The 21,498-nt window shown below is 39.0% G+C and overlaps 1 protein-coding gene across 14 annotated transcripts in view; it reads right to left on the bottom strand.

Moving 5' to 3' along the window:
• Positions 1–10,184, bottom strand: part of HECTD1 (HECT domain E3 ubiquitin protein ligase 1) — an 82,525-nt gene extending 72,341 nt beyond the window's left edge. For 12 of the 14 annotated variants that reach the window (XM_087422884.1, XM_087422923.1, XM_087422905.1 and 9 more), the window contains exons 1-2: positions 10,036–10,184; positions 8,519–8,790 (exon numbers count right to left, since the gene is read on the bottom strand). In XM_087422884.1, the coding sequence (XP_087279010.1) occupies positions 8,519–8,658 (140 nt within the window). In that variant the 5' untranslated portion in view covers positions 8,659–8,790; positions 10,036–10,184. Of the gene's footprint in view, positions 1–8,518; positions 8,791–9,471; positions 9,567–10,035 lie in introns of those variants that run through there. The other 2 variants (XM_087422896.1, XM_087422891.1) reach the window with 2 other exon arrangements.
• Positions 10,185–21,498: the final 11,314 nt, after the last annotated feature.

The following is a 21,498-nucleotide window of genomic DNA, read 5'->3' as shown; positions in this document are numbered from 1 at the left end:
TTACAATTGAAGACTTATTCAAAATTTTAAACTTGCTAAATATTTACATCTCGCATTACAGGTAGAAATTATTTTTATATATTAAACCCAGAACTATACTATAATACCAATTTATAGGCCAAAAGGTAGCCTAATTAGGAAATTTTAAGATCATTCAACCTACACAGATCTACTGTCAGACCAGTCAATCACACAAATGAGATTAAGAAAAATCTTTAGATAAATCCAAATTTAAGCAATGGTTTCCAAAATGCTCCCTTCAATGACACCAGAATCTTTCCTTGATGGAAGTAGAGCTAAGTAACCTAAAACAAGAACAAAAAAAGTTTCATGAGATTCCAAAGAGAACGACTTTCCCTTGGGAACTGTAGTAATAGTGTAGTAATAGTTTCTATACTATAACTACCATATGCTTTTTCCAGACTATCATTTGGACTTGGGCCAAGATTTCAGAAGATTTACAATATAAAGAAATTTAACTTTTTTTTTTTAAATAAAGGAAGTTATCTACAGTGGTTACATTATACTGAATATAGTCTGTAAACTGACCACTTCCTTTATTTAAAAAACCTAAAATATAATTTAACTGTAAGAGATTAATAAATTCAGTCTCTGAAGGTAATAAATAATATCTTTTGATCCATTTCATCTTTTATTCCATTTTTGCCCCTGCTCCCAGCCCTCACTCTCTCTGTACTGCTTAACCATAAATAAATCCTGGCATAGCAGTTGAAAATCATGGCCTTCCATCTCAAAGAAAAAGAAGTCAAATCCAATATGCAGACTTGCTTTTCTCCAATTAAAATATAAACACAAATAAAATACACATAAACTTTACTGCAATTCATTCAACAAGTATCTACAGAATGCCTTTTTGTGACAAGTACTGTGCTAGGTGTTGGGGGGTAGGATACAAAGATGAGTAAGGCATCTGGGCTCTGCGGAACTCAAAGGTCTAACGACACAGTCAACAAGTATGCAGGGTATACAGATATATTGCTATAAACTAGAAGAGTGTTTTGTTTTTTACATTTTTAAGATGACAGACACTTTGGTAAACTTAAAAAAAGCTCACTGAAGCTCATTATCTATGGGCCGCTTAGAGCCCAAGGTTAAGAACCCTGACAGAATGTTTTTCATCCTCCAGCATTTTTCTCCACCGTCCACTGAAAAGAAGCACATACACATTTGTTGTCTGTTTATAGAAATTCACTTATTTAACTTTTCAGGATTACATGTATTTGATACAATGAACATTCTCTATCCAGGGAAGGATCAGCTGCAAGACCGATAAAAGAAAAGTAATTTCACTTCCCTATTACTCTGCCATTGGGTAGAAGAAAACAGGAGTCAGTATGGAAAACGCAGGTGCAGGTACGTTATGCATGCAAGAGGGTAGGGAAAATACACGTTGATGCTATCACTGTTTCTACTACAGAGAAGAATACAATGCTCTTCCTCCTGCATACTTCCCAAGCAATTTCATGACTCTAGAAATACTTTCTGTAGGCATTTTAGGCATAAGCTGAAAATAAGCACAAGCTGAAAAGAGGCACAATATAAAGAATTTCTTCAATTTGTTCAATATCTGGATATTAGCTATTGTATGCCAGGCACTACGCTTAGCAGTGGAAAAACAAAAGTAGTAGTAGTAGGTATGTGTGAGAATGCAGAAGAGGTCTTTGAAGGCTTTTAAATTTTATCCATTAGGTAAAGAACCCAAAAGATTTTACAAAAGGGAGTAGTACAATCAAATCAATATTTTAAGACTATAGTCAATTATACCTCAATACAGCTGGAAAAAAAAGACCATAAAAAGTATTTTAAGACCATAAATCTGGATATAGTTAGCTTAGAGGCAGGGATATCTATTATGAAGCTACTAGCACTACATTAGCATAATCGGTTCCCCATACCAATCCTAGATATTATCATTCTTTTTAATCTACTTCAGGGAGAAAATAGACATCGTCAGACAGAAACCCCTTCAACTTTTTACCATCAAACCTATAACATCTGCATCTCACCTCTCCACCATCCCTGTGTGACAACAAGGAACATGCCTACCTAAAGCCTCTCTCTCCACCAGTACATCAGAGCTTTGCTACTCAATGTGGATTTTCTGACCAATAGCTGCAGCATTATCCGAGAGCATATTAGGAATGCAAAATATCAGGCACTACACCAGGCCAACTGAATCAGAAAAAGCACTGCTCTTGACGAGAGCCAATTCTCTCCCAGTTTCTCAGAATCCTTAGAGTATGGATTATCCATTCTCTCTCCTGTCTCTTTGACCTTTAAAAGAAAAAGTCCCACAACCCCATTCTAATCCAACCTCTCAAAAAAGTTTTCCACACTCCTTGTCTCCATTTCTTCATGTCCTTCTTACTCCTCAGCTCTCATTAAAATCAATGTCCACTCAGCTCTCATTAAGATCAATGACCTTGAGAATGTTGCTCAATCCAATGAAAACCTTTTAGTCTTCACCCTACTTGACCTCTCACCAGTATTCAACACAATTGTCCTTGCTCTTCTTGAATCACTTTCCTTCCTGTGTTGACATGTGCACTAATGATGCAAAAGCAATGGTGGATAAAACTGCTGATGCTTCTAGCATGCATCAAGGCAGCAGCACTAAACAGTACTACCAGTAATTGGATTCTTCATGGCCAAGCTCAGGCACGGGGGAAAAAAAAAAAAGCCAGTTTCACTACAGAATAACCTTGATTAAGCAAAAAAATTATTAATTTTACTAAATCTCAACCCTTGAATACATATCTTTTTAACATTCTACTTAAGGAAATGGGAAGTGCATTAAGCACTTTTGCATACAGAAAAATGATGGCTGTGCCAAGGAAAAGTACTTGTACAACTGTTGGAAAGCTGAACTGGCTGCTTTTTTCATGCAACACCATTTTTACTTGAAAGAACTTCAGACAAACTGTGGTTATTCAGACTTGGATATCTGGCAAACATTTTCTCAAAAATTAACCAAGTAAGCCTTTCACTTCAAGGAAAACAACTGACAGTATTTGTTGCCAACGATAACATTCAGGCTTTCAAGCAAAAATTACGATTTTGGAAAACTTTTATCTGCCACCATGAGCTTGACAGCCTCCCAATATTTAAAGACTTTTCTTTAAATATGAGGTCAGTAGTCATATTAACAAATGTGAGTTTGTCATACTGTAGAATGACATATGTCAACATTTGGAATATGTATAACTCAGTAGAGTAATATTTTTCACACGACCAGTGCATGATTTTACAAACTTAAACATGGGTAAAAAATCCACTCAAAGTACAAGACAGACCAACAGATTTTAATATAACAGAATGCAAAAAGTTCACTGATATGATTTCAGAACCTACATCATTTAACTAACCCTTAAGAAACTATCACTCGTCCAGTTTTGGTATGGTATCAAATATCCATAATTATGTAAAAAAAAACATTACAACATTCCTCCCCTTTCCAGCTACATCTATGAAGGATGATCTTTTTTCCATATATTTTAAATCAAAACAACATAATGCAACAGACTGAATGCAGAAGCAGACATGAGAATACAGCCAAATCCAAACTCATGATCTCAGCTTCTCAAAACATGGTCCTCTTCCAGTGTTCTCTCACTGAATGGCATCATCATTCATTGTACCCTGAGTCATCCATGATACCTCATCCTTTGTCACCCTCTCATATCCAATCATTCAACAAGTTCTGCCTATTTTACCTCCTTAATCTATCTCAAATCTATCCACTTCTTTCTACTTTTATTACAATAACCCTCTCTCTCTGGATCACAAACTACCAAGTCTACAAGCATTCCTTCTTTCTGTCTTCTCCACCCATCTATTCTCCATACAGCAGGTAATGTTTTTAAAAGACAAATTGAATCTCATCACTCACTCTTTTATAGCACCTGAATGCCTTCCAATTGCTCTTAAGATAAAAACAAAAGCTTTACTTAGCATACAGAAGAGACTCCATCTCATTTTGCCCCATCAACAAAGCAACCTTTCCTTGCCCTCTTCACACTAGCTTCCTCCAAGTTCCTCAATCATGCCATGCTTATCCCACTTCAAATTCTTCACATACTGCCTTCCCTTTGAACACCCTTCTTACCCCACCTCCTCATACCTCATCTCATAAACTCTTACTCATTCTCTCTAGGAAAAACCACCTCCTCAAAGAAGGCCACTCTGACCATCCCTACCCCTCTAGGTCATGTCCCTGCTACATGCTGTCATAGCACCCTAACCTTTTCCTCCATGGCACTTATCACAGTTTGTAACCACAATCTTATTTCTATAATTATTTAATATCAGTCTTCCCTATTAGACTTCTAGGCACCATATGGGCAGAGACTGTATTGTTTTGGTCATCAATGTATCTCTAACACCTAACATAAAGTAGGAAGACAATTTAAAAGGTTAAGGGCCGGCAGGGTGGCACAAGCGGTTAGGTACGCGCGCTCCGCTGCGGTGGCCTGGGGTTCGCAGGTTTGGATCCCGGGAGCGCACGAACACACAGCTTGTTAAGCCATGCTGTCACAGCGTCCCATATAAAGTAGAGGAATATGGGCACGGATGTTAGCCCAGGGCCAATCTTCCTTAAGAAAAAAGGGGAGGATTGGCATTGGCTGTTAGCTCAGGGCTAGTCCTCACAAAAAAAATAAATAAATAAAAAATAAAGGGTTAAAAGCCTTGTTACTCTTGTAGGTATTTTTTCTTTTATTATAAATATACAACAGGAGGTTTTTACCACTGTTCAACAACTTTGGCATCCAAACTCAAGACAGTCTTCTTGGGATATCTCCTGAAGGATACACTAGGAAAATGATTAATGATGGTTGCCTCTGGAGAAGAGAACTGATTAGCCAGGAGACAGGAAGGGGAGAGACTTACTTTTTATTGTATATCCTTTTGTGCCCTCATAATTAAGTAAAATGATTGTTTTTTAAATAGAGCCTTCTAGTAACTAAAAGCATTATTGCTAATATTCCATTTTCTAGATCTTCTGGGGAGATCTTAGATTCTTCCCAGAAGACATAATTTTTAAACTATATTATCTGGGCCGGCCCTGTGGCTTGGTGGTTAAGTGCGCGCGCTGCGATGCTGGCGGCCCAGGTTCGGATCCCGGGTGCGCATCGAGGCACCACTTCTCTGTCCATCCTGGGGCCGAGTCCCACATACAGCAACTAGAAGGGTGTGCAGCAGTGACATACAACTATCTACTGGGGCTTTGGGGGCAAAAAATAAAATAAATAAAATCTTTAAAAAAAATAAAAAATAAAAAAAATAAACTATATTATCTGAAGCAGCAGGATCTACAACCGCCTAGAACTTATCTACTTATAACAATATGCATAATAATCATCTATTTTGATGTGATTGCAAAAGTACTCATTTATAACTCATTAAATTTAACTCATATTAAATTTATAACATTAACCCAATGACGTATCACAGATAAAAGCAAAAACTAACCTTGAACTTGAATTTTACTTTCTAGAGCATTATCATAAGTTCAGGCATTAGATAAGAAGCATCACAGCTTCACAGAAAACACTTATTCCTTATTTTCAAAATGACTGTCAAAAACTGGTACAAAAAAATGGAGAGCCATGTACAATACTAAGTTAAAGTAAAAGAAACACTTAACTATTACGTGAAAAGCACTGTGCTAGGCATTTGACGTGTATTACCCCACTTGATCTTCACAAAAACCTGAACCCAAGTCTATTCCATTCCAAAGGCCATTATTTCTACCATACCATCTGTCTTTCCTGACTAAACAGACACAACTATTAATACAAGCTAATCAGGCCAAAACATATAGACATTTTTTGCTTTATTCGACATAACTAAGGACTATTTGCTACTATCTTATGAAATCAAGTTGGTATGGGAGATTTTCACCAACATTCAAAATATGCTCATCACCTTGCTTTTCTTCTGCCTTATTTGTTGACTGTTTCAAAGAATTTAAAAAGACTCCCCCAAATCAATGACAGTTTCATGAAATAAAGTCCCAAAATAAAATTCAAAATTAGGTATTTAATAATAACATTAGGGGCCAGCACGGTGGCGCAAGCGGTTAAGTGCACGCGCTCCACCGCGGCGGCCCCGGGTTCGCCGGTTCGGATCCCGGGCGCGCACCGACGCACCGCTTGTTAAGCCATGCTGTGGCGGCGTCCCACATAAAGTGGAGGAAGATGGGCAAGGATGTTAGCCAAGGGCCAGTCTTCCTCAGCAAAAAGAGGAAGGATTGGCAGATGTTAGCTCAGGGCTGATCTTCCTCACGAAAAATAAAATAAAATAAATAATAATAATAGTATTAGTGGGTAGCCCACTTTACTCAAAACACTTTTCATATATATTCTTTCCTTTATCCTCACAAGGAGCCTACCAGAAATAAGATTACCGCCATTTTACAGAGGACGAAAGTAAGGCTCTCAGAGGCTAAATTATATGTAGCAAACCGAGAATCTGAACCCAGGTCTCTGATGCCACAGCCGATTCTTTCCACTTCACCACACTGCCTCTCTAGCTTAAAGGAACCAAGTCAATTTCCTTGTGACAACAAGAAAATCTGGCTGTAGGTTGAAGAGAGCAAACAAAGGTTTAAAAAAAAGACTGTCATAAATTTAATCAAATGTCTATTTTTGATAAATTACTAGTATGCTACATGAAACAGGTCTAACCATTCCAATTTGAAATACTCTCGTATCCTGAGTAAATAAAAAATATAAATCACATCTGAGTTTAATTTCATCTTTCTTAAAATTACATTATATCAACTACAAATAAAGCCTGGAAGGGAAAATAGAAAGAACAACTATTATGTTAGGATGGTAGGATTTTATACAAGGATGAGTTTTACATTTTAAAAATTTCCTTTAGAATTGTTTTAATATGGTAACACTCTTTTTTAATGCCATTATAAATACCTCACTATATATTAGTACTTAATAGAAGATATGAAATGATAGTTGATTGGACTGGCAAGTATGACTTACTTTTTAAAATACCAAAAGTATTCTCAGGTCAATGAAGACTCTCTAAGGAAATCTATGAATACTCAAAAATCTACCTCACTTTTCCACGCATCCTGCTAAAACAAGTGTCAATGGAGGGGCTAAATTATTATATACTCAAAGTTTGTCAATAACAAAAACTAGTTGAAACAAATGGGACACTAACAGGGGCCAGTCTGGTGGCGCAGTGGTTAAGTGCTCGCACTCCACTTCAGTGGCCCGGGGTTCGCAGGTTCGGAGCCCGGGCATGCACTGACACACTGCTGGTCAAGCCATGCTGTGGCAGTGTCCCATATAAAGTAGAGGAAGATGGGCACAGATGTCAGCCCAGGGTCAATCTTCCTCAGCAAAAAAAAAAAAAGAGGATTGGCATCGGATGTTAGCTCGGGACTGATCTTCCTCACACACACAAAAAAATGGGACACTAACAGATTGTGATTTGGCAACTGTTTATAAAGACTTTTATCATAATAGTACTGTTTTAATGAGATTTACAGCTAAGAATTATTGTTTATCAATTCATCTCCATTCACTATTCATTCAAAAATGAAGACAATTAAAATAATGTTAATTTAGTAATACAGCCTTTATTTCCACCTCAAAAAAATTAAGATAATTATACCAAATTTTATGTCAACATCTCAAGCATTTTCTACTAAATACTTTAAAATAACATTAAAACACAGAAACATCTGAGTTTTCATTTACTTATAACTGGAATTCACAATTATAAATACAAATATAAAATAAACAGTAAAAACCAAACGTGTTGAGCACTCAGAAGAATGGTTAATCAAACAAGTATCACATAAGAGGAAAAACATGGCATTAATAGCCAATCCAGTGACGAATTCTCTTTTACATTTCTGCACAAATTCTACATTATAACCTCTTAATAAAATCGTTTAAACTCTCCAAACTTCAAAATCTGTTTCTACTATTCCAAAAGGATGCTATTTGGGTAACATCCAACTTATACCCTCCAAACTGAAATTTACAAACCAATGATTTGCTTTAACAAAAGTACAACGTCATTCATGACTTAACACCAAGGAAGAAACAGGCAGTCATAAAACATAAGTTTATTATCATCTGTATTTTCACGCCAAAAATTTCAAGTCAATTTCTTGGTACAGAAATAGCTACCTTTAAAGAAGATAAGTATTTATATTTTCCCAGTTCATAACATATTTTGAAAATGAATCAACAAAGCTATGCATTAAAATTAGTATTTTCTACTAATTTCTACTCATTCAACAAACGTGTATTTGTGTCATCACAATTATCATTACTGGAGTTACTTCACCTACCAGTTTTTATTTCTCAGAAAAGTTTTAACTGCAAAACTGCAGAAACTTTTAAAAAGATAGTTGTAAAACTCACTAGAGAAAATTCCTCACAAACTGAAGTCAGCAAATGGTTGAAAGCAGATGGCACTACAGCAACCCCAAAGGAAAATGATGAAGGGATGTACTTACGTTTCAAAACAACGATCCACGTTGTCAGACATCAAAAGCAGCATGCATAGCTGTTCAAGGGCTATTAGTTGCATGTCCCTTTCATCTCCCTGTCCCATCTGTAGCCATTCCAGCAACGTATCTGGATCCACATCTGCCATGGTTTTTTAAAAGCCTTTTTGCTTAAATTAAAAAAGTAAAGTAAAAAGTCCTTTAAATGTCCAGGACTGATCAGCTTGGGTTTAAAAAGTTTTCTTTTACATCAGCTAGAACCAAATTTTCGTGGTGTCCTCCTAGAATTAGAGAAAACTCATAAGTATGTTTGGATAGAGCGCTTAATGCAGTTTTTCAACTTCCCTTATTCCTCGGGTTTACCGTTCACTTATCATACTAACTAAAAACCAGTTTTGCACAAGAGTATAAACTGATTAGGTTGCTGCTTAACTGGAAACCAGAGCAGTCTTTGTCAAACAGTCAAGCTTCGGATCCCACTACTGCTATCACTAACTTCTGTGCCAAAAGGCAAAGAACACCTTACTAAAGGTTCTTTTTTTTCCAGCAAACTTCTCCCGTCCAACCCAAAACAGATCTTCAGATAAGGGTTAGATTCAGTATTTTGAGGAAACTAAGCACTTTGATCCAATCCCCCTTCAAATTAAGTTGCTGCTTTAAAATTGACAAAACCTGCTGACGGCTTAACTTACCGCTCTTCTTAAGATGTCCACCCCACATACAAACGATAATTAAACACCAAATCTATCTATGACTAAAGACTTGGTTAGGAATTTTGGCAGTCTTGGCAACTGTTCTTAAAAGTTTAAAAAGAATCGCTAAAAGCAAATGCAAGGGAATAACACGTTACGGATCAGAATATAGGCCAATCTACGGCCCTCTCTCCCCATCTCTACAGAATGGGGCAGTTGGCTAAGAAAAGAGACAAAACAGAGAAGCAGCCCCAACAGGCAAGTGCTTACAAAAGCTCGGAAGCGCGCGGCGGGAGGACAGCTTCGGGGCCCGCGTACCCAGCTGCAGGTGTGGGACTCCAGCGGCGGGGCGCGGTGGGCACCCAACGGCGGCGGCCAGCAGGGTGACCCAACACCCCGGGCCCGGCCGAGCCCCGCGCCGGGAGCCGAAGCCCCGCGCCCTGGTTGCCCGGCACCAACCCCGCTAAGTTAGCTCCCCGTATCGGGGAGGAGGGGAAGTTCTGGAGGAGAAGCAGCCAGCCTCCGGGCCGAGCGGCGGCCGGAACTCCGAGGCCCGGCGGGACGTCCCCGGGCCGGCCGGGAGGCGAACCCTTCTCAAGGGCAAGGGGGGCCCGTCTTGGGCCCGGGCTCAGGCAAGCCGGGCCCCGCCGTGGGCAGGGCCGGGGGAGGGGAACAAAGGGGCTAAGGCAGGGAGTCGGCAGCAGCCCCGCCGCCCTCACCCGGGGCCGGGGTCTCGCTCCCGGCCCGCCGCCGGGCATCCCCGGATCCCGGGCCCAGGCCTCGCCCTTCCGACCGCCCACGGCGCTCCCGCCTTCCCTCCCCTCAGGCTCTTACCCGGGCCTGTCGTCCCAAAGCGCTCCGGTCCAGCTCCGAGCAGGCCGCGGGCAGAGCCAGGCCCGGCCGCGGCCCTCGAGTTCCCAGGAAGCCGCAGGCCGCGCAGGTCGAGCCGGGCAGGCGGCACAGGAAAAGCCGCGCCTCGTCCCTCCCCTTCCTCCGCGGGGAGCCGGTGACAGGCAAGCGAGAGGTTCCCCCGACCGGCGGCCGCCAGCGCACTTCCCGTCCCCAGCACGCGGCTCCTCAGGCCCTGCAGCTCAGAGGCCCGCGCGGTGCTGCCGGCGGCGGCGGCGGGAGGCCGCGTCCATCGCGATTCCGGAGGGGGAAGGGAGGAGGGTCCGGGCGCGGAGGCTGCGGAGGGCAGCCGAGCTCGGCGGGGGCGGAGCAAAGCGACGCTCCTTGGCAGCGACCCCGCCGGCCGCCACGAGGGGCGCTGCGGAGACCCGTCGGCCAGCGGCGCGGGGGCGCCGGCCGGGGCTCGCTGGCCTCGCCAGCTGTCGCTTGTCTCTCAGATGCCCTGGCGCCTTTACGCTTCGCTGTCAATCTGAGCGCGCTCCCGGGCCCCGCGCACACCGGCGCGCGCACGCTCCGCTTGTTTTGCACGGCGTCTACACTTGGCGTGCTCCCGCCGAAGGCCCCACGCTGCGCGTCAACGCTGCGGCCGAACCTGCGCCGGCCGAGCCTCCGGCCGCGGCGACCGGTCCTCCGCCAAGAGCGTCGCCTCCTCCCCGCCGGGCCTCGCCTGGCCTCGCGCACGGAAGTGCGTCGCGAGAGGAAAAGCAGACCGCCCCGCAGTTCGCCAGAAAGGAAAGCTTTCACCACAACCCTCGGAAGTAAATATTATCGAGTGTTATCGCCGTTGTGCAGGTGGGAGAACTGAGGCTCCAGAAACCGTAAATTCCACTGGCGTCCCCAGTGAGCAGCAGCGCTGAGTGTGCTTTTGACGCTTTTTTTCTGCGGGTTGAGGTCTCAAGTGTGTCCGTGGTTATTCCCTTCAAACGTTTTAGTTTACACGAATTGAAAATAAAATATGCCTGCTTATAGGTTGTGGTTGGAGGTGTTTAAGCTGTAATTAATTGGAAATGTGAGTCAAATAAGAAAATGAATCCCTTGGTTTGTGAGATAAATAAATCCATGCCTCAGACACTCCCGCTGTACTCTCACTTTTTCATCTTTTAAACAAAAATGAATCTTACACGATAGTCTTTGAGATGTATTCCTTTAAGCAATCAGAGGAGCTGCTGCATATGCTTGAAGAACCAGTATTTTGGAAATTACAGATTTGCACTTCACATATCTGTGGCACATGTGCTACTGTCGCAGGTAATGGTCCCTAGGTCACCTATTAACAGATCAAGTCAAGAGAAAAAGGTAGAGGATTCTACTAACTTGTCACAACTACAAAACGTGAGAATAATTATTTGGGAGCTATGAATATGACTTGGAGCTGCCAGGAAAATCTTCAAGGAGGAAGTGGCATTCTTTCTGGACCTTGAAGAACGGGTAGAATGTCGACACTACGAGGGAGGGGGAAGAATACAAAGCCTGGTATGTTCTGAGACAAAGGAAAGAGGCCCTGTGCCCCAAGCAAAGCACCTGCACTAAGCAATGGCAGGGAGAGAAGGTAGCAGCTAAAGTAAGCAGGGCCTTGAATGCTGAATGCAGAATTTAGGCTGGAGTAAGTAACAAGTTACTACAAGTTACTAGTAACAGTGGACTAGAACATTGACTGGAAAAATTAAGTCTTAGAAAGATTTCTAGGGCAAAAATGTCCAGTGGCTAAAAGGAGCTACCTAGACAAGGAGATTAGCTGAGAGGTTGCTGAAATCCTCCAATAGTGGATGGAGGAAGAGCCTAGTTACTGGCAATAAGAATGGAGAAGAAATACATCTAAAAAATATTTTTTAAAAAGATATGTCAAAATTTAAATGATTAACTTCAATTAGTTTTTTAACCTGCAGAGAGGTCTTGGAAGCTAGGGAAATGATGATGCTATTAACAGAAAATAGAAAAGTTGGAAAAAGTGACTACACTTTTCAAAGTTTTGAAGGTATATTTTCCTTTATTCCCTCACCATCTCTGTCTGCACCACCCACTTCCTACCCCCCCCAAATTAATATGCTTAATATGTGGTATGCTTTAAAGAAATCTATCAAAATGCTGTGACTTTTATTGTGATTTTATTATGACATTATTATCTTAAATTCAAATATGAGATCCTAGAACAAGAGCATTAAAGGAAAGGAATTAAGCCCTGAAGAAAACAGAAGAAGCAGATGAAGGCAATACTGCCCCTACTTGAATCTATATCCCAGGAAACCAGGATATGTTTACATGCTAATAATCCACCTTAATGTTAAAATCTAAAAATAATGGACATTGAGAATTTTTATGTGCCAGGCACAGTAACTCATAGGCCTCATCTTCAATAAACTATAAAAGTCTAGGAGAGGGTAGATGTAAACACACTTCCCGTGTCGGCCTCTACGATAGTACTTATCACATAACATTGTCAGGTACACTGGAAACATCAAGGAGGTAATGGTGTCTTAGAAGGCTTCAAAAATGATGCGCGGACTGGATCTCAGATGTTGAGTTGGAGCTGGCCAGACCAACTCCATTAGGAAGGCCATGTGGAGAGGCATAGAAGTATGAAGAGGGCTCCTCTTGGGCGAGCAGAGGGAACAGGCCACCTTTTGAGGTAGGCCTCACTTTCACGAAGGATCTTCAATATACACACAGTCACTAGAGTCCTTTCACAAGATCAAGAAGGAAGAGATTCATCATTTACATTTAAACTCTTATCCCACCCACAGGCATTACTATAAATTAATTTTTTAAATAAATCATCATTATCTTATGGATAACACAACTATATGGCATTAAATTTTTTATGTATCAAAAGCATCCAATGGAAGATTCCAATAGAGTAAAAAGAAAAAATAATAATCACCTACCACCGTGAGACTGTCGTTGTCACTTTGATAACGTTTCTATGGCCTTTTTTCTAGGCATAAACATGTAAAATCATATATATTACAGTTTGTGATCATATTAGTAAACAATATGAAGTTAGTATGACATTAAACAAGTCTTAAGCCCTTTTCTTGGACTTCTTACATCACCAAAGTCCAAAATTCATCTACCCATCCCCATCCAAACTCACATGTTATTCAGGGAATTGTTTTGATCCCTTTTATCAGCTAGCTAAAGAAGCCTGAGGGCCAGGTTTAAATTAGCTGAGCCTGGAAAACTAGCTGCTTTACTTCAGCCATGAGGATTAAACTTCTACTCTCAGAGATTATGTGTCTGCCATAGCAGAGTTCGAGAGGTGAGCAGTTATTCAAGTAAAGCTGCTTAGGAGACAAATCCATCTAGGTCATTCAAAACCAAAATTATCTTTTACTTCCCTGGAGGTCATTTGCCATAGATTATCTGAATCCTTGTCTTTAAGACCCAGGAACGTAAATCGGAATTTAATGTAAATGTGGAGCCTGGGGAATAGTGTGTGATTTACTAGGTAAATGCAAATGGCTTGATAACACCCGCAGACTGTATGTATGTATTATTAATGTGGGAATGTGGATATACTGAGGTATTCTAGACGTTAAGGCAGGGAGCTTCTCGACCAAGGAAATTAACCACCAAGCTTTCAAGGAAATGTTATCTGTACTAGTTTTTCTTTGAAAATCATCATGACTATGATTTCAAAGTTTTTTATTATTCAATTTCTTTAGGCTTATATTCAATTTTCTGATGTGTACATAATATGTATACACACGTGTATATATATTTATATGTATAAGTATATATGTATATGAAGTTTATATATACATATGTGTGTACATGTCACATATATGTATATATAAACTTCTAATAACAGCTTTATTGAAATATAATTCACATACCATGATGTTCATCATTTTAACATGTACAGTTCAGTGGCTTTTAGTATATTGACAAAGTTGTGCATCAGTTACCACTATCTAATTCCAGAACATTTCCATCACCCTAAAAAGGAAATCCCATACCCATTGGCAGTCACCCCACATTCTCTCCAACCGCTAGTCCCTGGAAATCACTAATCTACTTTCTATCTCTCTGTTTTTACCTACTCTGGATATTTCATATAAGTGGTATGTGGCCTTTTATATCTGGCTTCTTTCATTCACCAGTATGTGTTCGAGGTTCATCTATATTGTAGCATATGTCAAAACTTCCTTCCTTTTTATGGCTGAATAATATTCCATTGTATGGATATTCTACTTTTTCTTTATTCGTCAGTTCATGGACATTTGCATTGTTTCCAGTTTTTGGCTATTATGAATAATGCTGCTGTGAACATTCATGTACAGATTTTTTGGTAGACTTATATGTTTTCAATTCTCTTGGGTATATACCTAGGAGTGGAATTGTTGAGCCGCATAGTTTAGCTTTTGGAGGAACTACCAAATGTTTTTCAAAGCAGCAGTACCATTTACACCAACAGTGTATGAGGGTTCTACCTTGTTATTATCTGTCTTTTTTATTATAGTCATCCTAGTGGGTATGAAGTAGTATCTCATTGTGATTTTGATTTGTATTTCCCTAATGGCTAATCATGTTGAGCAGTTTTTATGTGCTTATTGACTATTCATACATCTTCTTTTGAAAAATGTCTATTCAGATCCTCTGCCCATTTTTAAATTGGGTTCTTTGTCTTTTCATTGTTGAGTTGTAAGAATTCTGTACATATTCTGAATAGAAGTCCCTTGTCAGATATATAATTTGCAAGTATTTTCTCCCATTCTTTGGGTTGTCTTTTCAATTTCTTGATGGTGTCCTTTGAAGCACAAAAATTTTAAATTTTTATGAAGTCCAATTTATCTGTTTCTTCGTTTGTCACATGTGCTTTTCATATCTAAGAAACCATTGCCATCCGGCCCCGTGGCTTGGTGGTTAAGTGCACGCGCTCCGATGCTGGTGGCCTGGGTTCGGATCCCGGGCGCGCACCGAGGCACCACTTCTCCGTCCATCCTGAGGCCGAGTCCCACATACAGCAACTAGAAGGATGTGCAGCTGTGACATACAACTATCTACTGGGGCTTTGGGGGGAAAAAATAAATAAATAAAATCTTTAAAAAAAAAAAAGAAACCATTGCCTAAACCAAGATCACGGAGATTTACATTTATGTTTTCTTCTAAGAGTTTTATACTTTAAGCTCTTACATTTAGGCTTATGATCAATTTTGAGTTAATTTTTGTATATGTTGTGAGGTAGGAGTCCAACTGTTTTCTTTTTTGCACATGGATATCTAGTTGTCTCAGCACCATGTGTGGAAAAGACTATTCTTTCCTCATTAATTGCCTTGGCACCCTTGTTGAATATCAACGGACCATAAATAAAGGTTTATCTGGACTCTCAAGTATGTTTCATTGATCTGAATTTCTATCCTTCTTCCAGTACCAACCTGGCTTGATTACTGTAGCTTTATATTGTGTTTTGAAATCAGAAATTATGAACCCCTCCAACTTTGTTCTTTTTCAAGGTCATTTTGGCTATTCTGGGTTCCTTGCATTTCCATATGAATTTTAAGGTCAGCTTGTCAATTGCAAAAAAAAAAAAAAAAAAGCCACCTACACAAAACACAACAAGAAAAAAAAAGCTCTGATTTTCATAGGGATTGCATTGAGTATGTACATCAATTTGGGAAATACTGCCATTTTATAATAAGTATCCAATGTATAAACATGGAATGCCTTTCCATTTATTTTGTTCTTCTTTAATCTCTCAATGATATTTTGTAGTTTTCAGCATACAAGTTTTGTGCTTTTTTTGTTAAATAATGGAGACATTTCCAGGTACACTTGAGAAGAATGTGCATTCTGCTTTTGTTGGGTAAATGTCTAGTTGGCAGGTCTAGTTGGTTTATAATATTGTTCAAGTTTTGTATTTCCTTGTTGATCATCTGTCTGGTTGTTCTAGCCATCATTGAAAGTGGAGTATTGAAGTCTCCAGCTATTATTGTTGACTTGTCTATTTCTTGCTTCAATTTTATTAGTTTTTACTTCATGTATTTTGGGGCTCTGTTGTTAGGTGCATATATATTTATAGTTGTTATCTCTTCCTGATAGATTGACCCTTTTATAATTATAATATATCCTTCTTTAGCTCTAGTAACAATTTTTGTCTTAAAATCTATTTTATCTGATGTTAGAATTGCCACTCCAGCTCTGTTTTGGGTACTGTTTATATGGTATATATTTTTCCATTCTTTTCCTTTCAACTTATTTGTGTCTTTGAATCCACAGTTTCTGATTTGTGGACAGCATATAGTTGGATCATTTTTTTTCATCCATTCTGCAAATTTCTGCCTTCTGATTGGAATGTTTAGTCCATTTGCAATTAATGTAATTATTCATAACATAGTTATTACATCTGCCATTTTGCTATTTCTTTTTTCTGTCTTATGTCTATTTTGTTCCACTATTTGTCCATTACTGCTTTCTTTTGTGTTAAATAGTTATTTTCTGCTATATCATTTTAATTCCTTTGTTGTTTCTTTTACCATATGTTTTTTAGTTCTTTTCTTAGTGGTTGTCCTGGGGATTACAATTAACATCTTAACTTAAAAACAATCAAGTTTGGATTAATACTAACTTAATTTCAATAGTATACAAAAATTTTACTGCAATATAGCTCTATTTCCTCCTCCCTCCTTTATGCTGTTATTGACATACAAATTACATCTTTATACATTGTATACCCATCAACTCACTTTTATAATCGTGGCTTTATGTAGTTGTCTCTTAAATCAGATATGAGAATAAAAGAGTTGTAAAAATACATTTATACTATCTTTTATGTTTACCTATGTATGTACCTTTACCAGTGCTCTATACATCATATATTGGCTTATTTTAGATGATTATTAAAATTTTTCATAATATTCATTTACATCTGCAATTTCCCTCAGATATTTCCCCCTTTCCGTAGTTTTTTTTTTTTTTTTTTTTTACTCTGTAATTATCTAAAGTAATGTGGTTTACTGGAAAGACTGAGTTTTGAATCAAAAGTCCTAGCATCTACTAATGGCTTTCAGTCCATTGACTGATATTGTAAGCTGGATTAAGCCATTTAGTCACTTATCTGGGCTTCAATTTCCTTAACTCAAAAGTGGAGAGGATAGCATCTGGCAGTATTTGCTGATTTCAAAGGTACCACTCTCCCAAGTATAGGTCATGCCACAGATGAGAGAGGTTCTCTTGTAATTCTAGTATAGCAGCTGATATCCAGAAAGAAGGTCGAAATATTTATAACATCATAGACTAGTATTCCAACAACAGAAAATGAGAATACATAAAAAATTATGAAAGTTGCTTCAGATGATCTATTGCTATTTGCAATATGCTTTTTAAAAAATCCCTCAACTTGCAAATTGTTTTCTAGGCACATTTCTATGAAGAAAATATAACTAAAAGAATTATCTCATGAATATTTTCAACAATATCATAAATACTCATTCCTCAAGTAAATTCATTTAAAAAATCTAGTCATAGCCCAGCATAGGGATCAAGAATACCTGAGTCAACCTATTTGAAATGAGTTTGAAAGAAACCTATTCAAAATGAGTTTGAAAGGAAAAAAATAAAGGAATACCTGAGTCTCCAGAGTTGATTTAATATGTTGTCTTAGTCTCCTGTTTCCCTGGGTGTGGGTCTATTCTTCCCATCAATTTTTTGCTTTTGTTTTGTTTTTAGGGAAGAAAATAATCATATTCACCTTGGAAGTGATTTTGAACAAGCCAGGTAATAGTTTTAAAGGGCCAGAATCACTATCATTTAGAGTATGCAACCCAGTGACCCATAAAATATATTTTGGTGGTTTTCCCTGGCCCCACTCGGGGGGCGGGGTAGGGGGAGCACTGTAGTAAAATGAGGCTGAAAATAATTCTTGTGTACGTAGGGGCCAAAGGTGAAATTCTTCATCATGGGACATTTAATTTAGGGATTGAATTTTAGCAGGAATACCAATTACACCTAGAAACAAAAGGTAGTTGTTCTTGATTCATTAAATAGAAGGCGAGTTTTGGTCTTCTACTCCTCCTGTCCAAGTTGGAAACACCTTCCCCTCAGGTTTTGTTGGTTGATGAGGTTCTGACTATGGTAATTTCCGAATATTAACGAAAGAGCAAGTCAAAGTAGATGATCTGGTTAGTGTGTATGGGTATGATTCAGACCTGTTATACAAAGAGACTCATTCTAAGGAACTTACTTTGTCTTCTGTCTTGAGGAAATGTGGCTAGATTGACTGGATATAATGTCACTAACCATCACGTAACTTTCTATATGATCCTACTTGATCAAAGGGCAGCTAGCCTTTGCCTTACTGTCTTACGCTAGTATTTAAAAACATACTCTTTGTAACCAAATAAAAATGAAATATATTTTGCTCTTTTTTCACACTCACAAGAAGCTTTAGGTGGATATTCTTGTTTTCTTTAGCTAAAGAACCCTATGTCCTTTCCTTAGTGGTCTGGAATCTTATTAGAAAACAAAATTTGCACGTGGCTTTTACATTAGCGTTAGTGTCACACTGTGTACACCAGGGAGATGGAAGACTCTAAAAATAACTAATCTAGCTTCAGTAAATGGACCGAACTATATGAGCTGCATATTCCCACACACTTAACGAGCTGAGTAAGGTAATATTTATTCTCGGAACAACTCACAATTAAAATCCTTATTCTCCTCTCATTTAGGGTTTTTCCCTCTCTTTCCCCCTAACCGGGGCATGGCTTCGGCTTTTTTTAAGAAGCATTTCTTCTTTTTTAAGAAGCATTTTTAAGAAGAAACAAAGCATAGAACCATCTTTTCATAATGGTTTCTTCTGTTAGACACATTCTATATTGTAACATTGATGAAATTATAACAGAATTTTAAATAATAGGATGATCACTTCCCCATTTGACCTATTTTAGTCACTGAAAAAATGTTCCTGCCTCAGAGATTTACTTATTTCTTATTGATGGATTAAAAGAAACATATTAAGAGTGTTGATTCGTTGGCTTGTACTAGTTCTTAAATTCTAAAACTTAAGAATAAGTTTATTTGCATCTACAACCCATTAAGTGCCCAGCTTTTCATTTCTTTCAGAAATAAAGCAGAAAGTGATTAATATCCTCATCCGCTTCTGCCTCTTCCTCATAGGTCCTCCCCCGCCCCTGCTCCTTCCCTCATGTTACACAACACTGGGGAGCCTGGAACATAATGTCAGCGTCTTTCAAAAGGCAGTGGGTGATGTTTACACGCTTAAGCTGCTGGCACTGACAAGGTGACTGGAGTCAAATGTAAACCACGGTGTTTATCATTCCTGGTCAAATATATTGTGCAATGGGCAGCAATGGGCACTGTGTGAAAGGTTGCCCAATAAGCCGCCCCAGCGTCAGGATTAGTCAGCTTCTTGCCATGAGGTGTGTGTGACCAAGATACTGGAGATTGTTGGTGATGGAAAGGCGGGCTGGCCAGTGGCAGGAAGGAAAAGGAGGGGAAACTCAACTCTTGGTAAACAATTGAATCTTAGCACCAGGCATTTTCCTCTGAGGTGCAAGGCTGAGGGGCTACAGAGAAACATCTGAGGGAAAGATGTCCTTTTCTGACTTTTTGTTGTTTTCCATGAAAACTTTCCTCCGTATAAAACCTTAGAAGCCAGTGCAATTTCTGGTCATGTAATTTATATAATTTATAGTGGGACCAAAAAATGCTTTCTGGGGAAATCTTTTTTTCTTTTTGTAATAAAAAGCTTACTATTAAAAACAACATAACTACACTAAAGAAAATTAGAAAAACAAAGCAAGGGGGAAAACATTCATAATCCCTTTTGCTAAAAACCACCACAATATCATAGTAACTTACATTCTTATTCTTTGAACTGTTTTACATGGTTGTAATCATACAGTTATGAGATTTTGTCTCATGATTTTTTTTTGTAACTTATTATAGGCTTTTTCTCCCCATAGTGCTACATAACCATCTTTTAAATCACTGAATAATATTCCATTCAGCATATGGTTGAACCAGTGTTCACTTTAATCATTCCAACAAATAGGCTGCTTCCTTTTTATGCTGTTTTTATTATAAATAACACTAAAATGGATATAACTTGAAATACAGCTTTTTTTAGTACAAAATTTTTAAAAATCTAAGTGATTTATATCAAATACAAAACTTGTATAAAGTATATACCAACAGCTTAAAGATTAGTAATAAAATGAACAGCTGGGCATCCACTTCGAATTTAAGAAATAAAACATTGGGGGCCAGCCCTGTGGTGTAGCGGTTAAGTTCACGAGTTCTGCTTTGGCAGCCTGGAGTTCACCAGTTCAGATCCTGGGCACGGACCCACTCACTGCTCATCAAGCCATGCTGAGGCGGCATCCCACATAGAAGAAGTAAAAGGACCTACAACTAGGATATACAACTATGTACTGGGGCTTTGAGGAGAAAAAAAGAAAAAGAGGAAGATTGGCAACAGATGTTAGCTCAGGGCCAATCTTCCTCAAAAAAAAAAAAAGAAGAAAGAAAGAAAGAAAGAAAAAAAACGTTGCCTGTAACTTAGAGCCCCACCTGTGTGCTTCTCTCTGATCACATCCTGCTCTCGTCCTTCCCTACAGAAATAACCACTAACCTAAATGTTTTGTTTATTATATGATTTTTTTTTTACATTTTAGATTTTTCCTTAGGGTATATTCTTTCTAGGAGAATTTACTAAATAAGGTAAGTGGTTTGCGTGTTTATCAGGGCTAGTTTCTGATGTGGGTGGAAAGGATTGGCTTACATTTCTCCTTCAGAAATTATCAGGCTTGACACACTCGTGTAGGGAGGGCGGGCCCACAGACCAGAGAAAAACTTGCCTCATGAGGAGGTGCACCCTGTGACAGCTTTCTGCAGTATGAGGATATTAGAGGTTGGGACTGAGAACCTTTATCCTAGAGAGAGACGATTCTGGTTTACCTACGTAAGAGTTACCCCCTTCCTCCCAGTCCTTCCTCCATTCCCTAGTTATTTTGCTTTTGGTTTGTTATTTGTATGTCGTCGTTTTGATCACCCATTCATTTAAAACAGGCAGTTCTTTTCGTTCAACGTCTGGTGTCTATCTTCTGGGATAAATGCCAACATAATCGTGTTTGTCTTTACCTAACCCCAGGAATCAGATGGGTCAGATTTATCTTCTCAGTTCTGAAAATGGAGAAACTAAAACAGTTTAAAAATAATTGGCCAATAAGAGAACCAATAAGGATGGTTAGCTTTCAGGTCAATAGTAGAAATCCCAAACTAGTGTTTCTGATCACCAGCATCAGAATCAGTTAGGATATTTAGTAAATATGGAGATTCCTGGACCCCACTTGACACCTACTAAATCATGATCTCTGATTTGGGGGCCCAGGAATCTACAGTTGTAATAAGCACCCCAGATGACTTTTC

The sequence above is a fragment of the Ceratotherium simum genome, chromosome 3 (assembly GCF_057802395.1).
Source record: "Ceratotherium simum simum isolate JZ-2026a chromosome 3, ASM5780239v1, whole genome shotgun sequence".
NCBI classification, from domain to species: domain Eukaryota; kingdom Metazoa; phylum Chordata; class Mammalia; order Perissodactyla; family Rhinocerotidae; genus Ceratotherium; species Ceratotherium simum.
Note: the sequence above shows the minus strand (reverse complement) of the source record. Positions and strands in the feature narration are given on the sequence as shown.